This window comes from Rhipicephalus microplus, unplaced genomic scaffold (assembly GCF_043290135.1).
Source record: "Rhipicephalus microplus isolate Deutch F79 unplaced genomic scaffold, USDA_Rmic scaffold_34, whole genome shotgun sequence".
In the NCBI taxonomy this organism is placed as follows: Eukaryota; Metazoa; Arthropoda; class Arachnida; order Ixodida; family Ixodidae; genus Rhipicephalus; species Rhipicephalus microplus.
Window position 1 is genome coordinate 4,013,327 of NW_027464607.1, and position 13,097 is coordinate 4,026,423.

Genomic DNA, 13,097 nt, shown 5'->3' on the forward strand with positions numbered 1-13,097 from the left:
GACAACCCAAAACAATTCCAAGTGTAACTACTCTTCCTAAGTGCAGCTGTCGTCTGTTTTCTGTTTTATTTTACTACCCAATCAATTGTGCCATGCACGACATGCCCAACAGCAACCCTGTGCACAGCCGGGAGGCCCCCACTACACGCGTAATTTAGAAGCGTGCAAGGAATTCGCATTGCACCCGCTTGCACAGCCTACCGCAACACGGGGCACCCCTATTTTTACGACGAAATGTTGACAGGGAGCGGAGTAGTTAAAGGCTTAGAACTTCCCAAAATGCCTGCTTACCAGCCTCTGCCACAACACGCGGCACCCCTCCTTCTACGACAAATTGTTTACGGGACACCGAGTAGTTAAAGGCTTAGGACTTGCTGAAAAGCTCTTTTTTGCCCCACACCGAACCGCCAGTGCCAGGAGGGCCCGTCTGATCGGGAGGAATGCGTTAGTGAACGGAAACATACACAGACCGCTGACATCGGAAAGGTGAAGGAGAAATGGGGGAGAGAGATGAAGGGGGAAGTGGAAGGAAGAGTGGAAGGGGGGGCACCCGAGGGGCGTCCACCGTATATTATTTTTCTCTTCTTCTCTTTTTTCTTTTTTTTCCTTTCCTTTTTCTTTTTTTCTTTTTTTTTCTTTTTTTCCTCTTTCCTTGCCCTCTGATTTGAGATTGTATAAAGCTGAGCACCAACAAACTGTATCTTTAATCCTGATGAAGGCCAGACTCTAGGCCGAAACGTCGAAATAAACCACGTTGTGACCGCTCACGGAGGATCTACTGAACTATATATATATATATATATATATATATATATATATATATATATATATATATATATATATATATATATATATATATATATATATATATATATATATATAGTGGGAGTAATAATTCAATGGGCCAGTTAGTCTTCGTGAAGGTATGGGATATGGCACAACGGGAGCGTTGTCAACAAGGATAAATATATTTATTTCCCAACAGTTTCGGGAGGGGACCTCCCTTCATCAGGGGATGAGTTATACTGACATGAGCTTCCAAACTTCCTTGCTGCCGCGTCCCTCTCGCCTTGAAAGACGTTTGCGAGAGTGAGAGGGAACTGGAAAAAGGAAAAAAAAGGAAAAAAACAAAAAAGGGAAGAAAAAAGACCAAAAAAGAAGGAAAAGAAAGAAAGTAAAAAAGAGGAAGAACCACTGTCAACACTGAGAACGAAGCCAACTGTCCGTCTACATCCACCTACGGTTCATATCACGTGCTGTTCAGTTCTTGGCGTGTGTCGGGCCAACCAAGATTGTCGCCGCGGTGCCGGGACGGTCCGGGACGGCGTGCCTAAAGAAAGGGGTTTCCCCGTAATTGGTCGTTCGGCGGGCGGCGGGCGGTGTGTGTAAAGGAAAGGTTTCTCGTTAATGGGTCGGTCGGCTATTTACCTTTAATCTTCGTCCGTTTCCCTTCAATGGTCATGAAGTGGTAGGCGAACGTAAACACATTGTATGTGCATGTGGAAAAAAAAAGACAGAAAGGACAGTGTACACGTACGAGTCAGTCAGAAAAAAGCATGGTATATATATATATATATATATATATATATATATATATATATATATATATATATATATATATATATATATATATATTTAGGTTGCTTGGCAATTCCTATTCTTTCACATGTGTTTTTTAATGGTGCTCCTTCAACGTTTATCGTATGAGCTGGACCAAGTCGAATATCGCTCATTTTCAGTCCAAGTGCGTCTGTTTTAGAAACATTTGGCGAGTCTATGAGTCCGAGTAAGTCCGCTGGAGGAACGTTTTGATCAGTCTGAGTATGAGTGGGTATATTTGAGGAAAATATTAGTGGATCCGGCTGGCAAAAACATCGGTGAATCTGAGTGAGTTTAAATAGAGAGAAATTTCGTTAGTCTCAGTCCGAGTGAGTCCAAAGCAAAATATTTTTATATATGGTTATTGAGTTAGTCTAACCGAGTTCTATTTATTTTGCCAACCTATGCCGTACGTGGGATCTTTCCGTATTTCGCAGAGTGTAGTCTGAGTGTTGTTTGCGAAATTTACTATAACCTTGCTCGTTTGAATGGCGAATTCGGTTTTCATGTTAAGCGAAATTGTTTGTGCCAGGTGTTAAAATCTGTACAATATTGCTCCTATTTTTCTGTCATACAAGCATCCAGAAATCTTGCCGAAATGTTCTGTTTGCATTTTTTCCAAGTAGCGGCGCAAGGGGTGGGCACGGGGGAGCTGGAGCTACCCCCCCCCCTCAATTTTCACTCGCCCCCCACTGCCCCCCCCCCCCCCCAGAGACAACATAGTCACAACACAATGGCTAAGTTCCCTGCCTTCATTCACCCTTAAGGAACTCACTTATCATGAGTGCCCCACCAGTAAAATAATCCTGACGCTGCCCCTGATTTATTTCTTTGTGTTGTTGCATAAATACCCCAGTAAGAAAATGCTTGCTCTGGGGAGAGTATATTATGCCTATATTTTTAGGAGACAAAAGTTGTTTTTTTTTTATGAGAAAAAAATACGGGCCTAATAAAATCGTAATTTGGGTCCACATTGAGACGAAATTTACACCACATGGGGCTCCAAGTGAAAATTAACTTTATACCTCAATCTAGAGCAAACAAACAGATTTATGTGTCAAGTGTTGTCACTGAGCTATTCCACGCCATCTCTTTAAACCTTGGCGCTCGACCATTAGAGATTAGCTTTAAAAAATTGAGGATCATCTATTTATAGAGCAAGGGATTTTCCCCTGAAATGTTTCTTGACATACATTTTTCAGCACGGTAAGACGCATGCGAATTGTTTTTGGAAAGCTTGAAGCTTGACTCGTAAAATGTATTGCCAAAATATTTGTTGTACATTCTCAATATTTTCAGTAACTCACTCCAATATTAAAATAAAGAAAAGTTTGTCCAATTGAACACGGGTGTCCTTTTAACTTGAAATAATTTTTACCTTTCATGGGTGTTTATTGCTGCCTTAAGGAAGAGAAATATGGCCCATATTGGAGATTTTTTCCATAGACAGATAATAGTGACATGAAATAGATTGTACTAACGAATTGGCAAGTAGTTTTCCTGTAGGCGAAAAATAATTTTAAACGTACGTAATGCAAAATAGTGTGGCCAACTGGCGTCAAATTTTGCTAAAAAAAGCTTTTTTTTTTTGCTCATAAGTGGTCGTAAGTTTAACATTGACGTGTTCCAGGTAAAATATACTGAACAGTCGATTTAGTAGTGATTTTCATTGCGTACTGACTGAAATTTTTTGTTTACTTTTTGTTTTATGTGAGAAAATTATTCGCTAGTTATCTTCGGCTTATCTAAGTTATCTGTGTGCTTGCACGTGTTCATACCTTGTAACAATGGATCCCAGCATAAAATACAAGCTGTGTGGAAGCGAGGAGCATTTATAGAACATATTAAGCTTTGTTCAGACTAATTGAAGTGATTTATTAGGGAGCATTAGCTTGGGTCCCTATCAAAATGTCGAAAATCAAGAAGCCGATTTATTAAAAGGTCGAATGTCAAAAAGCTGAAAAATTTAAATGCCATAGAATCGAAAAACTTAAAACAACGAATGCTGGAAAATCAAAATGATGAAAAGACGTATCGCCGAAAATCCCTTGAACCATGCACGCGAATACCCCCGATTCGGAGGGAAATGGACGAAGATGTGGCGGGGTGTGTTACCAAAAAGTAAAACCAATACTTTGTTGCAGTTGTGGTTATGTTGTTGACAAGAAGGTGTATTCTAGGCACTATTGGAGGTGCGAGAAGTGAAGAGACTGCAACGCCAGAGTGACTACCGACCTTCCTGTAGAAGGTACTCGCATGACAATCTCGATGAAAGTGATCTACAACAGCCATGCAATTTCGGTTTATTGCTACCATGAAGAGGAAGCAAGCCAGACTTGAAGGCATCGTCAAGGGAGCGACAACCCCACTGCTTACAGAGCAAACTGTTTGCGATAAGCAATAAATCACTCTGATGTGCGATTGGAGGTGGAAAAATTTATAGTTTGCTATTTTTATGAAGGCTTGAGATAAATGTAAAGGGACAACTGGAAATGAGGGTAAACGAGTGTGCTGGCGTAACCTCTAATTTAGCTAGATACTTCATCTTCCAGTATAGCTAGGTGATGCAGACATTTTGATATTTCGGTGTTGGGATAGTTAGGTGTTTTGATTTTTTTTTTGACATTTTACACTTTCGGTATCTTGTATAATCGGCTTTCTGATTTTTCGGTGTTCTAAATTTCGGCATTCCAAAAGTTCGTCATTTTAATTTTCGGCATTTCGAGTGCCACATTATTATAGCTTTAGTCAACAATAAATGTGAACCCTACCCAGGTGCATTTAAACCAAGTGCAGTTCTCCGCTTACCGGAAAGTGATACCAACCTGTGTGACAAATGCAAAAAATCCATAAAATTAAAAAAAATGTTGCATGACAGAGAAGTCACAGTTATGAACTAACTGAATAGTATTTGAGGAACCAGTAATCATGTGTTGGTTTATAATTGCAACTTATCCACCGCGAAGCATACCTTTTTTTTATTTTCGCGGATTCTTTGCATGATCGTTGTGCTGTACCAATTTATAAATCTTCGGGTCTAATTAACGAGGAGCTTGACACGTCGGTATCCTTTCAGAGTGTCACAAGATGTCCACGTCGTGCACTCTAAAGGTATTCGAATTCCTCGTTGACTAAAGCTAATACTTGCACGGAAATAATTTGAATAAGTACTTAGAGAGCTGGATATGCTGCCTAGATGTTTCTTGCATCTGCTGAGCTTGCACTTAATACTAGGACGCATTGCTTAAGGTATAAACCAACCACCTTCATTTAAACACATGCGAGGACTGGGATCAGTAGAACGCCAATTCAAAATTATTTAACTCACTAAAAACAAAAAAAAGCTTTTTTTAAAAAAACTTACAGTCGGTACACAGGGCAGGCTGCTAGCAAATGCGCTGAGTATATTTCTGTCTGGATACATCAATGTTAAATTTAGAACCTAATGCAGCGCGTCATTGGCTCAACATCTTTCTGCAGAACACCACAGTCTAGATGGTGACGGTCTACGATGTATCCGTGACGTCACGCCAGCCGAAGCCGCCGTTATCACCACTGCTTCTTCTCCTTCCCTTCCCCTTAACCCCTCTCGCACAACGCTACATTAACCCGCGCTATCGCAATAAAGCTTTCGTCTTGGCCCAGCCACGGCCCTGGCGTGTTCGTTTCAGTGGCGACGAGGATGGGATAAAAGCGGTGCGGCAACTCCGTCCGTCATGACCGCCGCACCCACGGGAGGATACGCCAGCCCGCCGCAGTTCGACGAGGCGAGCGACAAGTGGCCCGCGTACCAGGTTCGGCTGGAAGCCTTCTTTGAGGGAAATGGCATCACGGAAGACAACAAGAAGCGGGCCCTGCTGGTGACTGCACTGTCCACCCACACCGTCGACGTACTGAGCGGACGTTGTGCTCCGGATAAGGTGAATGAACTTTCGTACCCACAAGTGATAGCCTTGCTTAAGCAGCACTTCTCGCCGCAACCGAACGAGATAGCACAGTCTTATAAGTTCTTCACCCGCAATCAGCTGCCCGGCGAACCGGTCAAGGATTTTGTCGTGGCGATTCGACAGATAGCGGACACCTGCAATTTTGGTGCTTCGTTGGACAGAATGCTACGAGATCGCATCGTGTGTGGTCTGCACAACGTCGGAGTGCGTCGGCAGCTACTCGCGAAACCACAGCTGACGAGGAGCGAAGCGGAAGAAATTGCGATATCTACCGAAATGGCCGAGGCCAACGCGCAAGAGATAGTAAGCCCCACCGCTGAGGCAAGTGTGCATGCGCTGGGAGGCCAGTCCTATCGCCCACGAAGCCGGCCACAGATTGTTGGGTGCTACCGCTGCGGAGCAAAAGGGCACGGACCCGAGGATTGCCGCTTCCGCTCGGCGTCATGCTTCAAGTGTAAACAACGAGGTCATATCGCTCGAGCCTGTTGCCGCCGTGAGAGTGGGTTCGGGGTGGTACCACCAGAACGCCAAGTACACGCCTTGTCGCGGGAGGAAGACACTGGCACGGACGGTATGTTCGCGCTGGAGGCAGCGGACAGTCACATCGGCCACGTCGGCATTACGCAACCCATCGTGCGCACCTTGGATTGTGGTGGGGTTCCAGTGAACATGCAGGTCGACACAGGCTCGCCGGTTTCGGTCATCACGTTGTCGCGAGAGCAAGGTTTCCAGCTCCAGTATCTCCTCAGGAAATTTGTGCAAAACCAACTCCTCTGCTTCTTTTTTAAGTCTTTCTTTGTACTCTTCTAGCTTTGGGTTTGTTTCTCTGGCCATTACAGAGCTTTGGCTTTTGACTTTAATGGAATGTGGGATAAATCGTGTTTTCCAGCCTGGGACAGGCGCCTACACGCTGCATTTACGGCTTACCAACGGAGCAGTCAAGGCCGCCCCGTTCGGGATTAGAAGGGGAAAGCTTACTAGGAAAAGCGTCTAGCGAGAGGCAGGTCCGGCGCCACCGTCTGAGTCTAAGCCATTGTTAACAGGCACGCGTGTCATTGAGAATGACATGGGGACGCGACCACTTAGCCTGACCGAGACATAGTGGCGGCAGGTAAACGACCATATTCTCTCGCGCTGTTGTTAGGATGTCGGGGCGCCTCGCTGTCGCATGTCCACCTGGTAAGCAATGGTGTACCCATCGCCCTTAAGGACGCTTCTAGAAAGCAACAGTTAATGGAAGAACTTACGGGGTCCGAGCGTGGGAACGGCCGCCGACGGTAGTCGACCGAAGGAAGCAGCACGGCCTGGTATGGGAGAGAGTGTCACGTGCGGAGGACCTTTTCCTTTGCGTGTTTCATTTTGGTAAGGAGGTTTTTACAAATATAGTGCCTTTTATGAAAGTGTTTCTGTGATTGGTTGAGATGCTGCGAGTCCGAACATGTGATTGGTTTTTGTGAAGACTCTTTGTTCGACCAAGGGTTAAAAAGAGGATGTTTGAACTTGAAAAGTGAGCAGAGCGGAGTCGGGGTCAACGGCGGATCTCACCACCGGAGACCAGCTATGCGGGCCGAGGGGTATGCCACCATTTTCTATGTTTTGTCTTTGTAACCCAGTGCATTTTGTAACTTGAAGTTGTGTTAGCTAAATAAACCCCCAATGAGTGCTCCCCGAATTCATCGTGTTGACGTCTCATCGATTGCCTCCGCGGAGTTTCAACCACACTTATTCGTCTCCCTGGTCGTCCGATGCGCCTAACTTGAACAACCCCGACGTTTCGCTACAAAGTGGTGGAGGTTGCTCGGTAACGATAGTCCCGCTCCGAAATTATGCCCCGACTCAACAACAAATATAAGGAACCTACCTCTGACAGCTCCACTATGACGGAACCCCATACCTTCTTCTCTGCTATGTCTACCCCCCAAGCTAAACCATTCATCGGACCACCAGTCTTTAGAGGTGCGCCGGAGGAATCTATTTCCGAGTGGCTACTTTGCTACGAACATGTAGCATCACTTAATAATTGGGACCAAGCCACGAAAGTGAAATTTCTATATCTGGCCTTAGACGGAGATACGAAAAAGTGGCACAATACTCAAATTCTAACCGGTGCCCCTAATACATGGGAAGAATGGGCGACGCTACTAAAAACGTCCTTTACGAGTCGCCACTCAGTCGAGATCGCCTATTTGCGGCTACAAAACCGCACTCAATTGCCGTCCGAAACCCCCGAGCAGTACTACTATGACGTAGTACAGCTGTGTGCAAGAGTGAACCCGTCTATGACGGAAGATGATCGGTTGCGGCACCTTATACGCGGGTTACGTCCGGATGTTCAGGAGAAAATGATAATCGCAAACCCGGAGAGCTGCACTGCATTCCTCCAAATTTTGCAACGCATAAATCTGGCAGCTTTGATGAGCCGTGTGTCGGGGCTACAACCAATTGGCATCCAGTATTCCACCGGATCGCAGTCGTGGATGCAAAACATCGCGCATCCCGTAGGGTTCGCACCCGCCGCAGCGACAGGGCACCCTCCTCCTACGTGTGTCGCCACTTGCGCCGCGGCCGAATTGCGTTGCCCGCGGGAGGTTGCCGACCGCGAGAGACACCTGAAAACGATTGCGGACTCGGTTGCCCTGCTGTCTGACCGGCTAAAAAGCATCGAAGACGAGGTGCGTCGCCCCCCAATGCCTTGGCCTCAGAGAACTTGCCGTGCCAACGACGGGCGTCCCCGATGCCAGATTTGCAGCCGCATAGGTCACATAGCACAACAGTGCTGGCAGCGGTTCCGAGATGGCAGGAACGATCAGGCGGAGCTCCAAGGCAATCAGAATGTGCAGCCTAATCCTTCGGGAAACGAGAACGGCCGGGCCTAGGGGGCCAGCCCGGCCGCCCCATCGGCACATTGTCGGAAGGTCAGCTTCTCACAGTCCCTACACGAGCCAACGGTACAGAAACGTTGCAACACCGCCCTGGCCTCAAGAATAGAAATGCCGACACGCTTTCCCGCCTTCCTCATGATCCCGTGCCTATAAGCGAAGAAAACCCCTTACCGTTGCTGGTTCTGGATCAGGTGGATGTTGGAAAAAAGCAGAGGGCAGACCCATGGATGAAAGAAATTATGCAGCACCTCGAGCACCCGGATGCGCCCGTTGTCAGGAAAACTAAGAGAACGGCACGGAGCTTTCGGTTGATCGACGGTGTACTGTATCGAAGGGCGAAAGGGTTTCAGGAGGATCGTGCTGCGCTCGTTGTCCCCAAGTGCTTGAGATCTGAGATTTTAAGGTACTGCCATGACGCCACCACGGCAGGCCACTTAGGTGTCAAGCGCACATGGGAGAAAGTTCGTTGCCGATATTTCTGGCCGAAGATGTTCTCGTACGTAAGCAAGTACGTTCTCTCCTGCCCCGACTGCCAGACACGAAAGCAACCACCGGGGAGGCCGGTCGGTTTCCTCCAACCGATCCCACCTGCAGGTCGACCTTTTCAGCAGGTGGGCATGGACTTCATTGGGCCTTTCACTAAATCCAAAGCAGGGAACCGCTACATCGTCGTGATTACCGACTACCATACGAAATGGGTCGAGGCTGTCGCGTGTCCAGCGGCCACTGCCGCAGAAGCAGCCAGAGCTTTCGTCGAACAAATCGTCCTACGTCATGGTGCCCCGGAGAAAGTAATAAGCGATCGTGGGCAGCACTTTGTCGCCAACTTGACCGAAGAAGTATTCCGGCTCGTGGGTAGCGAGCATGCCACCACAACAGCATACCACCCACAGGCCAACGGCTTGTGCGAGCGTTTTAACCGCACGTTGGCTGACATGCTCAGCATGTATGTTTCCTCACACCACCGCGACTGGGATGAATTCCTACCGTACGTTCTATTTGCATACAATTCTTCCACCCACGAGACGACTGGATTCACTCCCTTCTTTCTTTTTCACGGACATGAACCGACACTACCGGTGGACGTAGGGTCGGGCGCGCAACGCGGATTCGACTACACCCTGGATGCAATGAAAGTGGCCCGCAGGCTGCGGCAGGCTCGAAAAATAGTAAATGAACGGGAGAAGCGTCAGCAGGAGAAGAACAAGCGCAGCTATGATGCTAGGCGACGAAGTGTTGTTTATCATCAGGGCGACTTGGTGTACTTGTGGACTCCCTCCCGGGCGAAAGGGAAGACGACAAAGCTTCTTCACAAATATCACGGACCTTTCCGTCTTGTGCGCCAGGTAGCCGAGAACAACTGGGAGGTGGTAGACCAAACTGGAAAAAAACGTGACGTTGTGAATGTGGCGCGTTTAAAGCCCTGCCACGTTCGATTGGGCTCCGATGCCAACGACGCGGACGATGAGTCTGATGATAATCGCGAGGTGCGCGATCTCGGTGGTGTTGTGCGCGAGTGCAGTGCAAGGAGAGATGACCACGGATTGCATCGAAGTGTTGTGCGCGAGTGCAGTGCAAGGAGAGATGACCACGGATTGCATCAAAGTGTTGTGCGCGAGTGCGGCTCCAATGGTGATGTGCGCGAGTGCGGTTCGCGAGTGGGTCAGGAACTCCGTTTGCAACATTGTGCGCGCGGGACACAGACCAGTGTTCCAGTACAGCAGTGCGAAAGCTACGACACGGACACTGAACTTTACTCGGACTGGAAGACATTTTCAAGTAATAACAACGCACAACAGAATGTCAGTGCTTACGAAACGGACACTGAATTGTATTGCAGTACCGATGAGTGAACCCATATATTTCTGTGTCCAATGATTTTGTTTTGTTTTTCATCTGTTGTTTTATGTAATTTTTTAAAAACATCTCACACACTTGTTGAATGCAAAACCTTTTTGTATAATTAGTCTATTTATTGTCGTGTTTTGCAGATAAAACGAGTGGGGCACTCTTTTTCGTAGGGGGGAGGTGTCGCGAGAGCAAGGTTTCCAGCTCCAGTATCTCCTCAGGAAATTTGTGCAAAACCAACTCCTCTGCTTCTTTTTTAAGTCTTTCTTTGTACTCTTCTAGCTTTGGGTTTGTTTCTCTGGCCATTACAGAGCTTTGGCTTTTGACTTTAATGGAATGTGGGATAAATCGTGTTTTCCAGCCTGGGACAGGCGCCTACACGCTGCATTTACGGCTTACCAACGGAGCAGTCAAGGCCGCCCCGTTCGGGATTAGAAGGGGAAAGCTTACTAGGAAAAGCGTCTAGCGAGAGGCAGGTCCGGCGCCACCGTCTGAGTCTAAGCCATTGTTAACAGGCACGCGTGTCATTGAGAATGACATGGGAACGCGACCACTTAGCCTGACCGAGACATAGTGGCGGCAGGTAAACGACCATATTCTCTCGCGCTGTTGTTAGGATGTCGGGGCGCCTCGCTGTCGCATGTCCACCTGGTAAGCAATGGTGTACCCATCGCCCTTAAGGACGCTTCTAGAAAGCAACAGTTAATGGAAGAACTTACGGGGTCCGAGCGTGGGAACGGCCGCCGACGGTAGTCGACCGAAGGAAGCAGCACGGCCTGGTATGGGAGAGAGTGTCACGTGCGGAGGACCTTTCCCTTTGCGTGTTTCATTTTGGTAAGGAGGTTTTTACAAATGTAGTGCCTTTTATGAAAGTGTTTCTGTGATTGGTTGAGATGCTGCGAGTCCGAACATGTGATTGGTTTTTGTGAAGACTCTTTGTTCGACCAAGGGTTAAAAAGAGGATGTTTGAACTTGAAAAGTGAGCAGAGCGGAGTCGGGGTCAACGGCGGATCTCACCACCGGAGACCAGCTATGCGGGCCGAGGGGTATGCCACCATTTTCTATGTTTTGTCTTTGTAACCCAGTGCATTTTGTAACTTGAAGTTGTGTTAGCTAAATAAACCCCCATTGAGGGCTCCCCGAATTCATCGTGTTGACGTCTCATCGATTGCCTCCGCGGAGTTTCAACCACACTTATTCGTCTCCCTGGTCGTCCGATGCGCCTAACTTGAACAACCCCGACGTTTCGCTACAACGTGGCCCACATATGAGCGGAACAAAACAGTGTGGCCGAAGCTGCGTGGTTCGCCATTGAAACTCACCTGCTTCCTGGGACGGCTTCCAGTGCGGGGACAACTTCAGCTCAAGGTTTCGTGCGGAAACAAGTCGACGGCTGGATCTTTGCAAGTCCTTGGTTGCTCCGGCCCAAACCTCTACGGACGCGACCTGATTCAAGCGTTCCACATGCTCGAGGCACCGGTAATGAACGTGAACACGTCAGGTGAGCAACTGCCGTTACTCGGTGCTGACGACGTTAACGTGGACCGGTTGCTAGCAGAATTCGCTGATGTGTTCGCGCCAGGTTTAGGGCTCATAAAAGGGCCACCGGTACACTTCGAGACGCGAGAAAACGTGGTGCCGAAGTTTTGGAAAGCACGCGAAGTTCCGTATGCTTTTCGGCCAAAGGTCGACGCGGAACTGGACCGCCTTTCGGGCGCGGGTATTATTGTACCGGTGCCTCATGCGGAGTGGGCGGCGCCAGTGGTACCGGTAGTGAAACGGAATGGCTGCATCCGCCTTTGCGGCGATTTTAAGCTAACGGTCAACAAAGCCTGTCGCACTGAGCAATATCCGTTGCCACGGGGGGAGGATATCCTGGCTACATTAAATGGCGGTGAAGTTTTTACCACGATAGACTTGCGGGAGGCATACAACCAGCTTCCGTTGGATGAGGAAGCCATGCACCTCACGACCATAAACACGCATAAGGGACTGTTCAGCTTTACTCGCCTGCCTTTTGGAGTGGCGTCCGCGCCGGCCGTGTTCCAACGGCGTATGGAGACCATTTTGCAGGGACTTCCGGGTGTTCAGGTCTACCTAGACGACGTCATCGTGGCAGAGAAACGCAATGACTGCACCACCCTGCACGATGTATTCAAGCGTTTCCGGGAATACGGCGTGCGCCTGAACGCAGACAAGTGCAAGTTCCGCCAACTAGAGGTGGATTTTTTGGGGCATCGAATCAGCGCTCGAGGTCTTCAACCAAAGACGGAAAACATAGACGCCATCCTTAAGGTTCAGGCACCACGGAATTCCGCAGAATTAAGGTCCTACCTCGGCATGGTAACGTACTACCACAAGTTTCTTCCCAATGCATCGACCGCCATGGCACCCCTATATCAACTACTCCGGAAGGAAGCTAAGTGGAAGTGGGATACCGCTCAACAGCAGTCATTCAGCAGTGTGAAAGACCTTCTGAAATCCGCAGACTTTCTGGCGCATTTTGACCCACACAAGCCGCTAGTCCTGGAATGCGATGCCTCCCCGGACGGAATAGGCGCAGTGCTTTCACACGATGTCGGGGGCGGAGTACTTCGGCCCATAGGGTTCCGCTCTCGGTTATTGACTGGAGCTGAGAAAAATTACTCGCAGCTGGAGCGTGAAGCCTTGGCACTTGTGTTTGGTGCGTCGAAATTCCGACAATACTTGCTCGGCAATACTTTCACATTGATGACGGACCATAAGCCGCTTGTTGCACTTTTTCACCCAGACAGGCCAGTGCCCGTGATGGCCGCTGCGCGAATCCAGCGGTGGGCCCTGC

The 13,097-nt window shown here is 48.3% G+C and overlaps 1 protein-coding gene across 1 annotated transcript; it reads left to right on the forward strand.

Annotated features, from left to right (window-relative positions):
* Window positions 1-4,973: 4,973 nt before the first annotated feature.
* LOC119162971 (uncharacterized) lies at window positions 4,974-11,420 on the forward strand. Its single transcript, XM_075884556.1, has one exon. It carries the CDS (start codon window positions 5,316-5,318, stop codon window positions 6,354-6,356), a length of 1,041 nt encoding a protein of 346 aa, XP_075740671.1. The 5' UTR covers window positions 4,974-5,315; the 3' UTR covers window positions 6,357-11,420.
* The last annotated feature ends 1,677 nt before the right edge of the window (window positions 11,421-13,097 follow it).

What these genes read in the sequence shown, in the direction of transcription:
- LOC119162971 (XM_075884556.1), top strand. Translation starts at nt 5,316, where the DNA reads ATGACCGCCGCACCCACGGGAGGATACGCCAGCCCGCCGCAGTTCGAC.